This window comes from Monodelphis domestica, chromosome 1 (assembly GCF_027887165.1).
Source record: "Monodelphis domestica isolate mMonDom1 chromosome 1, mMonDom1.pri, whole genome shotgun sequence".
In the NCBI taxonomy this organism is placed as follows: domain Eukaryota; kingdom Metazoa; phylum Chordata; class Mammalia; order Didelphimorphia; family Didelphidae; genus Monodelphis; species Monodelphis domestica.
Window position 1 is genome coordinate 285,105,444 of NC_077227.1, and position 14,672 is coordinate 285,120,115.

The following is a 14,672-nucleotide window of genomic DNA, read 5'->3' on the forward strand; positions in this document are numbered from 1 at the left end:
AAACACCAAAGAAAAACAGCTGCTTGATTACATGGGTCGAGGGGGATATGATTGGGGATATAGACACTAAAGGAACATCCTAGTGCAAACATCAACAGCATGAAAATAGATTCTGTTCAAGGATACATGTAATACCCAGTGGAATTGCGCATCGGCAATGGGAAGGGGAGGGGGGAGGGGAGGGAGGAATAGTATATGATTTTTGTAACCAAGGAATAATGTTTGAAATTGACCAAAAAAAAAAAAAGAGTTTGTGACTGATTATCTGCTGGGGGGGGGGGGTAGGATTATGCAGTAAAGGATAATGCCAAGTTTATGTATCTGAAAGACTGGAAAGGAAACAGTCTTTGACAGAAATAGGCGATTTTGGAAGAAGGAAAAGTTTACAGGGAAGGAAAGATTGTGAATTTAATTTTAAACATAGTAAATTTAAAATGTCTCTAAGTCATCCAGTTTGAAATATGCAAAAGGCACTTGGTTACTCTGGATGGAAGCTTAGGGGAAAAGCTTGGGGATAGATATGTATAAATCTGGGAGTCATCTGTTTAGAGAGGATAATTAAACCCCCAGGAGCTGATGAAATCACCAGGTGAGAGAATAAAAAGGAAGAAAGAGTCATACAACAAAATCATTTTAATACAAATATATTTAAGTAGCACTTTTTTCTCTTGTTTTAGCCAAAGATAAATTATTATTCTGAGGACAGTTTCCCAGATGAAGAAAAATCATCAACCATAAAATGTTGTCCTAATTCAGAGAACAGAGCTCCGCAAGTTCACAGAAGACAAAGTATTGCAAGTTGTATTCCTGGTGTCGAGAATTCTCTTGGTATGATTAACAGAGCCAGCAGACCTGAATTGTTCAGAACCAAATACAGGGATGTGGATAAAGATGGAAAAGTTGGAAAAAACAGCTATTTCTTTTCTATTTAAGATCAGTTTTTTGGAAACCATTTTCCATTCAAAGTATTAACAGAAACACTTTGAGAATAATTTAAATAATTACTGGACATCTGATGGGAGACATTTATTGAAAAGAAATGGGGAGGCCAGTCCCCCATATGTATATATTAAGCCTACTATTAAAGTGATAATGCAGTTTTGGCAGATGTTAGAAGAAGGCACCAGAATTGAGATTCCTGATCTGATAAAGAACATCATTAAATCAAGGATTATCCATTATAGAAAAAGAAGAATAAATATGTACAATATGGTTTTGTTTATATGGTCATTTTCCTTTACATTAATGATTCTTTTTTAGGAAATGGTGATGGTGTTTTGAAACTGATTAGTGAAAATGCAGGAGGATCAGGACAGGCACCACAATTGCCACGAAAAAAGGACAAGCGAGACTTCCCTGTAGGTATTCCATATCATTGATGATCTAGAGCAAAGTAATATCATTTGCTATGTAAATGTAATATTTAATGTTTTTAATTAGGCATATCTGATTATATATGCCCATACAATATAAGAATATTTAAAACATTTTTTCCTTACAGAAACCAGCCATCAATGGTCTTCCACCAACTCCAAAAGTATTGGTAAGAAGTATTTTAGTATGAAATTATTGTATATTTGTTTAGCAACAATTATCTGTTCAATCATATTGAGTTATCCAATTGGAAGAAAGTTATTGTATAATGTGACGTAGTATAATAGAGTGCTCTTATAGTGCAGTGTTATATGGATTTAATAATTATGTATATGTGAATAGAGTTCAGCACTTGGAGTCAGGAAGATCTGAGTTCATATCCTGCCTTCTGACACAATTAACATTGTGATACTAGATGAGTCATTTAACCTCTGTTTATTTCAGTTTCCTCATTTGCAAAATGGGGATAATAAGTAGCACCTACTTGAGTTATGAGGATTAAATGAAATAGTCATAAAGTACCTTGCAAACCCTAACATGCTATATAAATGCCAACTACTATTAATCATTACTTATTATAATCCATAAATCATAACATATCCTTCAAAAAATAACTTTTTTTTTTAATTTAATTTTTTATTTTATTTTATTTTTATCAAAAACCCTTACTTTCTGTCTTGGAGTCAATACTGTGTATTGGCTCTAAGGCAGAAGAGCGGTAAGGGCTAGGCAGTGGGGGTCAAGTGACTTGCCCAGGGTCACACAGCCAGGAAGTGTCTAAGGCCAGATTTGAACCTAGGACCTCCTGTCTCTAGGCCTGGCTCTCAATCCACTGAGCTTCCCAGCAGCCCCCCAAAAAATAACTCTTAAGGAATCCCAAGTTGTAAATGTTGCTTTCCAAAAGTTCTGTCTTTAATTATTATTTCAGAACTTAAAATACATTTTTATAGAAATTATGGAAGTTTGAATATTACCTCTTTAATCACAAAAGACTTAAGGCAAAACCAATATTATTCAATTTCATTTTGGGTTAAATGGACTTTGTCATTTAGTTTGGCCACCTGACCACCATTGTGTCTATGGGAAAATGGTCTCCAGTATGTGGTAAGATAGAAATTTTGAATTTTTTTTGTATCAATCATAAACTCATCAGATATCTGGCCATTAGTGAGATGCAACTACCTGATATTTTTTACCTTTCCAATAGCAGTTTTGGCTACCAGTGTCTTAAGGAGAAACTCAGTTTCTAGTGCACAAAGAATTGGTGTGATGCAATCTACCTATTTATGTGAACAGTACTTTTGTAAATTATCAGGGAGATTTTTTATTTTTACTAAAAGCCTGATATAAAACAAAGCTGTTAATCCCATCATCTGATTTCAACTTTATAAGGGATTTCACAGCAAATATAATCTCTGTATAAATATTTTTGTTGTTCAGTCACATCTGACTTTCTTGACCTTGTGGACCATACTATCCAAGGTATTTTCTCAACAAGAATACTAGAGTGGTTTGCTATTTCTTTCTCCAGTGGATTGAAGCAAACAAGTTAAGTGACTTGCCCTTGGTCACACAGCTGGTGTCTGAGGCTAGATTTGAACTTAGGTCTTCTTGAATCTAGTCCTAGTGAAGATGCTTCCTAGACAAACTAGAATTAAATGACTTGCTCAAAGTCACACAGCTTTTAAAGTGTCTGGGGCTTGTTTTGACTTTAAGCCCATCTTGCTGCCCCATTTTTGTATATGAACTATTTATATGTATAAATATAATCTATAGTAAAAGAGTTTATGTTTTCAACATTGAAGTTAAATTAAGAAGCCATCAAAATTAGGGAAAACAATAATTTAGTATGTGTCACATTCAGAGTTAAGTGTGATTTTGATGCCCGAAAGGAAGAACATGGTGGGGGGAAGAGGCTCCTTTGATTGAAGATCCCAGATTATAGGGTATGTTCTAAAAATATATGAGATAATTATATTGAAGTAAATAATCCTTTTATTTTTTAAAGATGGGGGCATGCTTTTCAAAGGTTTTTGATGGTTGTCCTTTGAAAATAAATTGTGCAACATCCTGGATACATCCTGATACAAAAGGTAAAATTTCAGGATTTTTTATTGTAAATTCAAAGCAAAAGATAAGCGCAATAGAATAAGGGTAGATTGCAGGTAAGAATCCAATGATTTGATTTTTCCCAGTTTCCCCAATCACCTAAAAATATGATCTAATTTCGGAGACAGAAAAAAGGTCTCTCATATACTAATATATTCATAGTATCACTTAGTGGGAGGAGCTAACTAGAGACAAAGTGGATGCTCATTGGTTTTAGAATGTCAGAACAAATTGTGTACATGAATATAATGGACTATTACTTTCTGTAAGAAGCAATGAATTATGAAAAATTAAGAGAAGCATGGGAAGACTTTTGTGAACTAGTGCAGAGTGAAGTAGGCAGATTCAAGAAACCATCACATAATTCTTACAACACTTTCAATGAAAAATGACTCACTCTATATACACATAATATATACACACATTATAATAACTAAACTGAGCCCCAAGAGAAAAACTGAACAAGTACATCTTTCTTCTTTCTTTGCAAAGGTGGGAAATTATGAATGTTCCTAAACTCTTAGACTCAGTTACTGTGTTGGTTAGCTTTACTGAACTTCTTTTTAATAATTCTTTGTTGCACAGGATTCACTAAGAAAGAAAAACAGAGAGACATATTTGGAAATGAAAGTTACACAAAATGAAAAATATAATGACATTAAAATTTTTTTAAATTATAAAAGATGGATTTTTAGGATGATATACTGGGTTGATAAATAAGAGGATATATAAAAGTATCAATCATAAGATTAAATCTTGTCTAAGAGGTTTTTATTCCTATTTTAAGAAATCTCTAAATCTTAAATCTATATCTAATTAGTGGCAGAACAGATAAAAGCTTTTTAATATTAATTCTTCCCTTGTTAAATAGATCAATTTAATGTTGTAGCTTTATTTAGAGAAATAAGGCAGTTACAATTAGTATTGAGAGAAGTGGGAAGGTATAAAATCTTTAAGTTAAAATAATTTTTAGATGATCTTTTGTTATATAATCTATAATTGGAGTATAACAACTAACTAAAATATTTCATTTTCTATAAATAGCAATTTCACAGTACTAATTAGATGGAATCCATTTATAAAAACTATCATCTCTTCCATTTATTTTAGATCAATACATTATTTTTGGAACTGAAGATGGGATTTACACGTTGAATCTAAATGAACTACATGAGGCAACAATGGAACAGGTAATTAATAATTTTTAAGTAAGCCTTCCTTATGTTAACTGGAATCGACATTGTATTTTATTTAAGCCCTACACTTAATTTTCTTAAAATACATTTCTTATAAAGATAGATCTTCGCTTTTTATTATTCAGCATAAAATATAGGGTTTTTTTGTTGAGACTAGACCTGTAATTTCATTGGTGTAGAAAGCTAACAATGAGGAATTTCTCAATCATTGTAATATATTGGTATTAAAATAGGATTTTCATGATGGTCTTTTTTGTACGTGCTCCTCACAGGCACTACAACACAAGATGCCCAATGTCTCTTGAAATGCTGTGTTTTTACCTTTGGCTAAACAATAAAAATAATTGTGTCACCTCTGCAAGAAGAGAACGTGGACCATCTCTCTGTGTAGCTGCTTCTTCCTTTCTTCTGACTCTTATTTTAGAGTAAGAATATAAAGTTCCAAATGATGGTCATTGAGTAAGGATCTCACAAGCAGAATCCCAAAAGCTAAGTAAAAAGCTATAGTCCAAAAATGACAAGATTCTTAACATCTTTTGCCCCTTTTACGCTCAGATAATGTAGCTGCAGAGCAAAAAGTTACCCAGAAGTGAGTACATTTTGTATCTTTCTTCGTTTCATAGGATATTGTGGCCACATAGTTCATCACCATGGCCAGCCTGGTGGTGGTGAGCCTCTCTGTACTTATACTAGTCTAAGACAGTCCACTGCAAGCCCAGCTAGCAATATTTTCAGTGTAATAGAGACTGCCAGAGCTTGTGCTGCAGAGGCTAGAGCTTGTACCTTGAACCCGGGGCACTCTATGCAGAATTAAAAATCAGAATAGTGATGAATATTAATACATCCTAAAACCACATTATCTTTTTTGGTGACAATTTCAGACTCTTAATTCAATCAAGCAGCATTTTACCATGAAACACTATGCCAAAAAAAAACCCCAACCCAACTCCTTCCTTTAAGAAGCTCATATTCTAAGAGAAAACCTACAAGAAATTGTAGATACAAGATATGGACTGTATAAAATGAAACATTAGAGCAGAGGGAAAGCACTAGCAGTGGAACTGACTAGGAAAAGCTTCTTAGGTGAAATTTTAATGAGTACTCATGAAAGCTATGGAAGCTAGGAGTTTTTATTTGATGCATTTTTATAGCTTGAGAGCTTTCAAATTCCATTTTTATGATACAACATAGTGGCTCAGTAGCTATATCTGCTAGCTTTTTCTTCCCAGGTTGATGTCAGTTCATTAATCAAGATTCATTGGGCCCAATTAATCGGTTTCAAATCTCCTTTATCTATCCTCTAGTCTAGATCTCTTCTTCTCCACAAGTATGCTGTAAAATTTTTTGTCAAATGCCTTTCTGTAATCTTGGGATGCCATGGCATTACCCTGATCTACTAATCTAATAACAAGACAGAAAATAGTTGGTCTGGAAATTTCTTTCTAAAATATATTTTAAACAAAGGTTTTTTAAAAAGATACATAGCAAGAAGGAAAGATGTTAGCCATATTTTTAAGATGTGCAGAATGGGGATGGGACAAGTTTATATTATTTTTAAATAATGATTTTTTTTCTAGTTATTTCCACGGAAGTGTACCTGGCTGTACGTTATTAATAATACATTAATGTCATTGTCAGGTATGTATACTATAGTTAATAGTAAAAAGTAAGCATGGTACCTTTTCAACTAATTTTATATATAATATTTAAAACAAAATGCCATTTTGGATATATAACAATAAAATAACTTTAATATGAAGATTTCCTCTGCTGATTAAAAATGATAGGATTTTAGAACTTTTATCCTTTTTCCTACTCAGTAATTTAAATCAATTTCTTATGTGGCATCCAAAAACAAGTGTTACCTTTCCTCATTACTATCTCTAGGTTCTCCTTAGTAAACAAATCTAATAAGGTGATTACTTCAGAGCCCCTATCTATGGTTTATACTGCTTCTAGCTTTCTATTGAGTGTTTACTTTTTTATCTATTTATACTACCAAGTGTAAATATCAACATAGTACAACCATTAATTCCTACTTAATCAGTGGGAAGGTCAGTTTACATTAATGAAAAGTCTGAATTACAATGAATTTTTCAAAACTATAGTTATATTATTATTCTATATGTGGGAACTTAAATTGAGTCCATAAGTATTGCCCAGGAGGGAAGTATTTGCATTTTATATAGTTTCTAAAATGCACAAACATACTGTGTGTGTGTGACTTGCCCAGAGACACATAGCTAAGAAGTATCTGAGGCCATATTTGAACCTGGGACCTCCCATCTCTAGGCCTGGTTTCAATCCACTGAACCACCCAACTACCCCCAAATCTTTATATTTCAAAAATTAATCTGATAATGATATGAACAATGAGTTCAGTAGAGGAGAGAAACTAAAGGCAGAGATAAATTAGGGGGTTGTAAGGCCTTAGAGCCCATAGTAAAGTGATAGCAGGACCAGAGAAGAGGATATGAATTCTAGAGGTATTGCTAATTCCTCATCTATAAAATCATAGGATTGAGCTAGATAACTTAAAGAACTGGTGTAGCTCTTAAGTCCATAATCCTAGATAATAATTAGGACACACAGACATAAGATTTGTAATGGAAAATAAGGGAATCAGAAGAATTAAAGATAATGTTAAGATTTTAAGCATGGGTGACTTGATGAATTATGGTGGTGCCATTGATAGAAATAGGGAAAATCAGAAAGAGTCCATTTGGGAAGAAAATTAAAATCTATTTTGGACATTTCGTGTTTGAAATGCAAGAGAGATATATTGGTTAAAATGTATTAGTACAAGTATCCCTTCTGTATTATGACTTTCCTCATCATGATTTGCAGTACATTGCATTTCAGGTTGGCATGAGAAATTAAATGGGAATTTGGGGGAAGTTTTGCAGAAAATGCAGACAATACCTGAAGGCCAGCAGATGACACAGAAAAAGTTTAGTAACTCAGAAATGCATAAAATATATGTATAGTATTGTATAATATCAGCTTATTTTATCTTAATACCATAAATGTAGACAGTTTCTTTTTTAAAGTTAAAATAAAGTTTGTGAAAACACAAAAGTTAGAGACAACATACAAAGGCTAGAAATATTAATATTGGCCTACAGATAGCCTATGACCAACCAAATACTTAACCCAAACTTTATAATAAAGTACTGTAAATATCCCATAAAAGAAAAAGAAAAAAAGGGAGGGCCAAAAAATTTCATGTGCACAATTCCTGCAATGTGGAAAGGATACCTGTAGTTATAAATATGGGTGTGGAGCTAAGATAGAAGGCAAGGTTTCATATGTAGATTTAGGAGCCTTGAGTGTAGAGGGTTAGTCACCAAAGCAGATAAAATTTCCAAGAAGGAGGAGCACATGAAGGATAACTTTCAGAAATATTTATGGATTTAATTTAATTTAAATTAATTTAAGAGAAACATGCCAATAACAAAATAATCAGAGTGACGTTAAGAACCTGGATAATGTGTTTTTTAGAAGAGCCAACTGAGAAGAATGTTAAATGCTACAAAAGTATAGGTCAAGGAAGGCAAAGACTAAAAGAGACCATTAGATTTCATAAAATTGCAAGAGTTGAAAAGCACCTCAGAAGTCCTCTAGAATCCCTTCTGCAAGCATGCCTGAGAAATAGCTATCTACCCTTTGCTCAAAGAGCTCTAATGATGAGGAACCCATTACTTCACATGGCAGCAAATTCTACTTTTTTGATAGTTTTAAGGAAACTGGGAATGGAAGCCACCTTTAAAGTAATTAAGGTAAGAACATGTAGGGCACAACTCTAGAATCTAATAGGACCATGGAGATGATATAGATGCCATCCTCTCCCCATTTAATCTTGACTTCCTCTTGTAGTCCTCTGTATTTGGAGAGGTATTCATTCATTCTATATAAGTTGGAGATATAACTCTAACTCCAGTAGAAAACAGAACAAAAAGGATGATAAAGAATCTCCTGGTCTCAAATGATTTTGATTTCTGCTCAGTCTCTAGATGTTGAATTCCAAACTGCTTTAAGTTTAAGTAAATTGATATGACATCTGTTTTAGAAGCTGTGCTTAAGTTTTTATAGAACATTGTTCTATCTAGGCAATGGTGGGCAACATTTCTATTTGTGATAATGGTTGCAGTCCAGTTACTGAATTCTGCAAGGTATTTTAAAGTTTAATTATAGCACGTAAATTTATTATCTGTCACCCTTTGAAAGATAGCAAGATTATCATATATATACACGTAAACATATAATTCTATCCTTAAGTCATGCCTACTGTAATATTTCTCACCATTTACTTACATAGTATATATATATTGATCATAGGTTATTATCTCATTCTTCTTACCTTTTTGGATGGGATTCAGATAAAAACAGTCCCTGGAATAAGTTGCTAGCCTCTTTTAAGTTTAATGTTGTATAGATTATTATGCAAGTGAATATAAGAACTCTTTTTTTGTAATTAAATGAAAGTATTGGAATGTAAGTTAGCTCATTTTCTGTAGGTTTATTGAAAGTATCCTTGGTATGACCCCCAAGAACAGATGATATGGCAGGGATGCTATTTATCTCATTCTATTCCAGCATGATTTTGATGTCCTTGGCCAGATTTCATTGAACTTACCTGAAAAAAAATTTGACATGGAAATACCTATTTTAAGTATTAATTTTTATGAATCAATGTTATGTTCAAATGTCGTTGATGATTATTATTCATACTATCTGATGGCATCAAAATTATAGTATTACTGCAAATGTGACAGTTTTAATTGAGAATGCAATTGATGCTAACCTTTTTTTCATTTCGTCAATTTAAATGTCAACTTGATATCTACAACATAACTATTATAATATTTGTGAACAAGGGAAACACATCTTATTGATTTTTTCATGCTATGACAGGATAAACATCATATTACATTGTAATTACATTATAAGATGCTTTTATTAAACTATTGCATTCCCCTTTTTTTTCCTTCGTCATATCCCTAGTAGGTTGAAATGATTATAAGTATTTTGTGTATTTCAATGAATAATTTTCTTCAAAGTCAGAATTTAAAATCAAAATCCTCTTTAGGTATGTAGTACTAAGAAATGCTTAATTTTTTTTATAAAATGTAATTTTGGTTCTCATTGAAATTTTCTAAAATACTGTTAACTTTTTAAAATTTCTATTTTTTTGGTTTTGGCTTTTTGAACGTTTCTGGATTCTTCATTTTAGAAGGTAATTATTAACACTTTTACTTGAAAATTGCTTTTTATCTGCTGTGAATGTTTATAACAAAAATAACATGTTTTTCTTTTGCAGGAAAAACATTTCAGCTCTATTCCCATAATCTAATAGCCTTGTTTGAACAAGCCAAAAAACCAGGATTAGCTGCCCATATTCAAACTCACAGGTTTCCAGACAGAATTTTGCCAAGGTACAAAATGTGGACTTTATTGTTTTGAGAAATAATCATGTTTTTAAATTATTCACAAACTAGGAAGAAATGAGAGGAAGTCTATTCAGAATAACTACTAAAATGCATTAAATATCTGCAAACCTACCACCAAAAAAGCAAGATTTATGTAAATAAAATTACTGTAAATATTCTTAAGGAGAGAAATGTTTGCTTTTCTGGATAGGTATGTACTAGTATACTAAAAATAATGATAGTGCCTAAATTAATTTGTGTATTTAATGTAATGCCACTTGAATTTCAAAGATTAATACCAAATTCATTTAGTTTCTAGAACTAAACAGTTAACACTATTTTACTGAAAAAGTATAACTGAAGGGAGCACAGAAGACTTATATCAGACCTCAAACCTATTATGAACCAATAATCATAATTTTTTATTGCTGGTTTAAAAAAAAGAGGGAAAAAATTAGGTAATTGGAACAAACTGGATAAGCAAAAAATAGAAGCAATTGAATGGCATTGAAAGTGTTTGATAAACCCAGGAGTATAAATTATTGGACTTCTTTCAACAACAACTGATGAGAAAATTGAAAAGAAATTTGACAGAAATTAGACTAACATATAGCCATACATATAACCCAAAATAAGCTTAGAATGGATATGTGACCTGTATTCAAAAGATTACACACCATGAAAACATTAGAAGAGAAGGAATGAGATCAGGTTATTCTTTATAACTATGGCTACAGAAAGAATTCCTAAGCAAGGAATAGTGGCAATCATAACAGATAAAATACACAACTTGGACTATATAAAATTTTAAAGCTTTTGCAAGAGTGAAACCAATATAGTTAAGAAGTAAAAGAATGGTAGACTGAGAAAAAACTCACATCTGGTATTACCAGTAAAAGTCTGATATAAAAGTCTGATATTGCTACAAATATGTAAACTGTAGATTCAGAATTTCATTTCTGAATTTTTCAATACATTTCAGAATGTAATTCAGAAAGAATTGCAAATTATAAATAACCATCTGAAAATATGTTCCAAAACACTTCTAGAGAATTAAAATTAAAGCATCTGAGATTTCACCTTCCATGTGAAAAAGGAGTAAAGTGTTGGAGGGGTTGTAGAAAGAAAAACACATTTATATTTTTTTGGAATTATGAATTGTTTTAGCCATTTTGATTCTTCTTTTGGAATATGTTAAAAAAAAGATCTTTTTATAATTTCAGGAAGTTTGCCTTAACAACAAAGATTCCTGATACAAAAGGCTGTCATAAATGCTGCATTGGTAAGTATAAAAAATTTTAACTAGAGGGTAAAAGCTTTTAAATATTACTTTAAGGGTGTTCCAAATAATATTATATAATTTTTAGGTTTTTCTGTTTTCTTTTTTGGTGATGTCTGAAAGATCATTTTATTAAAAAGTGTGAGGATTGTTGCTTTATTGTTATTTGAAGTTTACAATTCTAAAGGTATTTTCCTGTGTTTTCTAAGGGCTTTCTTTCTTTATCTTGTATGTTTTGTTTTGGCTTTCCCTTCCTTCATCTCACCTGAATGAATTGACTGAAGGATAATCAGAATATTCCTTTCTCCAATGTGCCAGACTCTCTTACACTACCAACATTATTCCACATCCTCTCTTCCTTTGAGATCTCCTGTATTTTAAATCATCACCCAGACCAAACCCTGGTGACCATTATCTCCAGGACATTCTTGTATCTTTCTACCTCAGTTTAGTTGCCCTCTGTCCTTTCACTCCCAGTTCTTCATCTATGCTAAGGAACTTCAGCATATTATGCTATTGACTAAAAAGTTTCCTAGTTTCTCATTTCACTAAACTCATGGCCTGTTCCTCCACTTTGATCTTGCCATCAAGTGATAAGATTCCTTGAGTCGATCATAATCCCCTATAACTCTATCTCTTTCTTTACCTTATTCCTCCAAAACCCATTTTTTATTCTTTGGACTTTTTAGTTCCTCTGTCCCCCAGACCACCCTGCTCTACCTACACTGTCTTTCCTTCCAGATCTCAACCTTTAATGAAATAGTTTAATTCTGCACTATCCTCACATGCTTATGTTTGTTTTTAGCACAGTACCTGGCATATCTCAGGTGCTTGATAAATGCTTATTGCCTTCCTCTCTCATACTTTGCTATTCATATATTGACAAAATTTAACCCTGGTTTACTTCTACCATTCACTATGTCTAAGTTCATTTAATTAATTAATTATTTAGGGGCATTTTTCCATAATTGCATGAATCATGTTCTTTCCACACCCTCCTCCTATAACCAACACTCAATTCCACTGGGTTTTACATGTGTTGTTGATCAAGATCTATTTCCATGTTATTGATATTTGCACTACGGTGATCGTTTAGAGTCTATATCCCTAGTCATATCCCCATTGAACCTTGTGATCAAGCAGTTGTTTTTCTTCTGTATTTCTACTCCCACAGTTCTTTCTCTGGATATGGATAGCCTTTCTCATAAGTCCCTCAAAATTGTCCTGCTCTACTAGCATTGCTGCTTGTAAAGAAATACATTACATTCTGTTGTACTACAGTGTATCAGTCTCTGTGTATAATGTTCTCCTGGTTCTGCTCCTTTCTCTCTGCATCAATTCCTGGAGGTTGTTCCAATCCACGTACTCATACACTTTTGAAATAAAACCATGCTAACTAGATCCTCTACAGATTTATGTTAGTAAATCTGAACCAGAGGCTCATAGCCACAAAACAGTGTTTTTACTCCCTGTTTGATTCTCTGTGTCACATACCATAGCAGTTTTGTTCTGTACTTTATCTTCTCTCTCCAATCTTCCCATAGCAACCCTTTGAGCTAGACACTTCATAGTTTGCCTCACACTTTACCAAGAAAATCAAGGATATTCGCCTGTGAGCTCCCTCTTCTCTTTTTATCACATATTCCCTTTATATTATCTCCTATGAGGTCCTCCTTTAGTCTCTGATGAAGAAGCCCTTCTTCCCAAGACCAGTCAACTTTGTCCCATCTTCTCTAGAATATTGTCTTTGTCATTCTCCTCTACCATTCTTTAATCCAGTAGTAGGCAATCTTTGAGCTTGGTGTGTCAAAATTCACCCAAAAAACGAACATAACTTGGGTGGTGTGTCACTTGGAGAAAAAAAATCATAATTTCATGATATTTATAGTTTAAATAACAAAAATGTATAACTGTAATACATAACTTTATTTATTTAATAAACCAAAAACTAATTATTTAACTTACCTGCTTAGTGACTTCTTTGCTCATCTGTCAGTCAGTTTCTTTTGTTGGTCTTGATATTTTTTAACTTGTGTGGGATACTGTGAACTAAGAGAAGTGAGGGGGAGGGGGAATTCTTGAACTAACTTGTGCTATTAGTGACTTTTTTGTTACTGAATTTCATTGGCTAATTCTTCAATTGAAGGTTGATATTTTGTATACTTCAAGCCCAAGTGAGCCCTTAGATAAATAATTAATTAATTGATTGAACTTCATCTGTCAATCTGCTTCTTTTGTTGGTTTTGATATTATTTAACGCTGAGAATAAGGTCTCACAGAGGTATGTAGAGGGAAAAATTGTGAGTAAAGCCATTGATATATTTTTCAGGGTGCTAAAAGTATCTGATAATGGGTTCCAGGCACTCCTCTGTTGCACGTGGGCCAGAGCCCTACCCAGTCTTCTGCTAGCCCAGAACTGCCCTGCCCCTCCCCAGCTGGCTGGCCGGTGCAGCCCATCAGCTTGCCTGCTTGTGCATACTTCTTCCGCACTTTCGCTCCTCCTCCCTGCCTCAGCAGGAGCCCTACAGACCCCAGTCAGCTGTCTCACACTGCCCACCACTCCTGCCCCGGCAACCTGCATATAGAGCAGCCCTTCCCCTGGGCTGGACCGAGGCATGGCCATAGCCACAGCTGTGGGCTCAAGGCTACCCGGCGCAGCCCCGACGTGCACTGAGCCCACATGCGACTGCGTGTCATAGAAAATGGCTATGTGTGTCAGTACTGATATGTGTTCATAGGTTCGCCATCATGGCTTTAATCTTCTTTTATTATCTACCAATTCCTTCTCTGCTGCCTCTATTCAACTGTCCCCTGTCCTTTTAACAAAAAAAGCCTCATTAGATTCTACTATCCTGATACCTCCTCTACCTCCTCTTTCTCAGCCAAATTTCTTGAGAAAGTTATCTATGATTATGATTTCCATTTCCTAATCTTTGTATCCTCTTCTAAGCCTTCTACAACTTGACTATTAGGAGGGAAAGTTTAAAGTTTTTTTAATCTAAAAGATATTTTATTTTCCCAATTACATGTAATAATAATTTTCAATATAACTTTTCCAAAATTTCAAGATCCAAACTATCCAGCTTCCACTCTTCCCTCCCCCTACTTGGAAATGGTAATTGATTGATCTGAGCCATACATGTATTATCATGCAAAACACACTTCCATATTGGTTATTGTTGTAAGAGCATACTCATACAAAACCAAAACCCCAAATAAAACTATAAATGCACTAATGTGAAAAATAGTATGCTTGGATCTACATCCATCCCACTCCAAAAGTTC

The 14,672-nt window shown here is 33.5% G+C and overlaps 1 protein-coding gene across 5 annotated transcripts in view; it reads left to right on the top strand.

The window, feature by feature from the left end:
• MAP4K5 (mitogen-activated protein kinase kinase kinase kinase 5) overlaps window positions 1-14,672 on the top strand; it is a 195,416-nt gene that overhangs the window by 144,222 nt on the left and 36,522 nt on the right. For 4 of the 5 annotated variants that reach the window (XM_056810975.1, XM_056810976.1, XM_056810977.1 and 1 more), the window contains exons 18-25: window positions 678-828; window positions 1,261-1,358; window positions 1,502-1,543; window positions 3,383-3,467; window positions 4,594-4,673; window positions 6,257-6,317; window positions 10,000-10,114; window positions 11,332-11,390. In XM_056810975.1, coding sequence (XP_056666953.1) covers window positions 678-828; window positions 1,261-1,358; window positions 1,502-1,543; window positions 3,383-3,467; window positions 4,594-4,673; window positions 6,257-6,317; window positions 10,000-10,114; window positions 11,332-11,390 — 691 coding nt within the window. Of the gene's footprint in view, window positions 1-677; window positions 829-1,260; window positions 1,359-1,501; window positions 1,544-3,382; window positions 3,468-4,593; window positions 4,674-6,256; window positions 6,318-8,180; window positions 9,916-9,999; window positions 10,115-11,331; window positions 11,391-14,672 lie in introns of those variants that run through there. The other variant, XR_008915019.1, reaches the window with a different exon arrangement.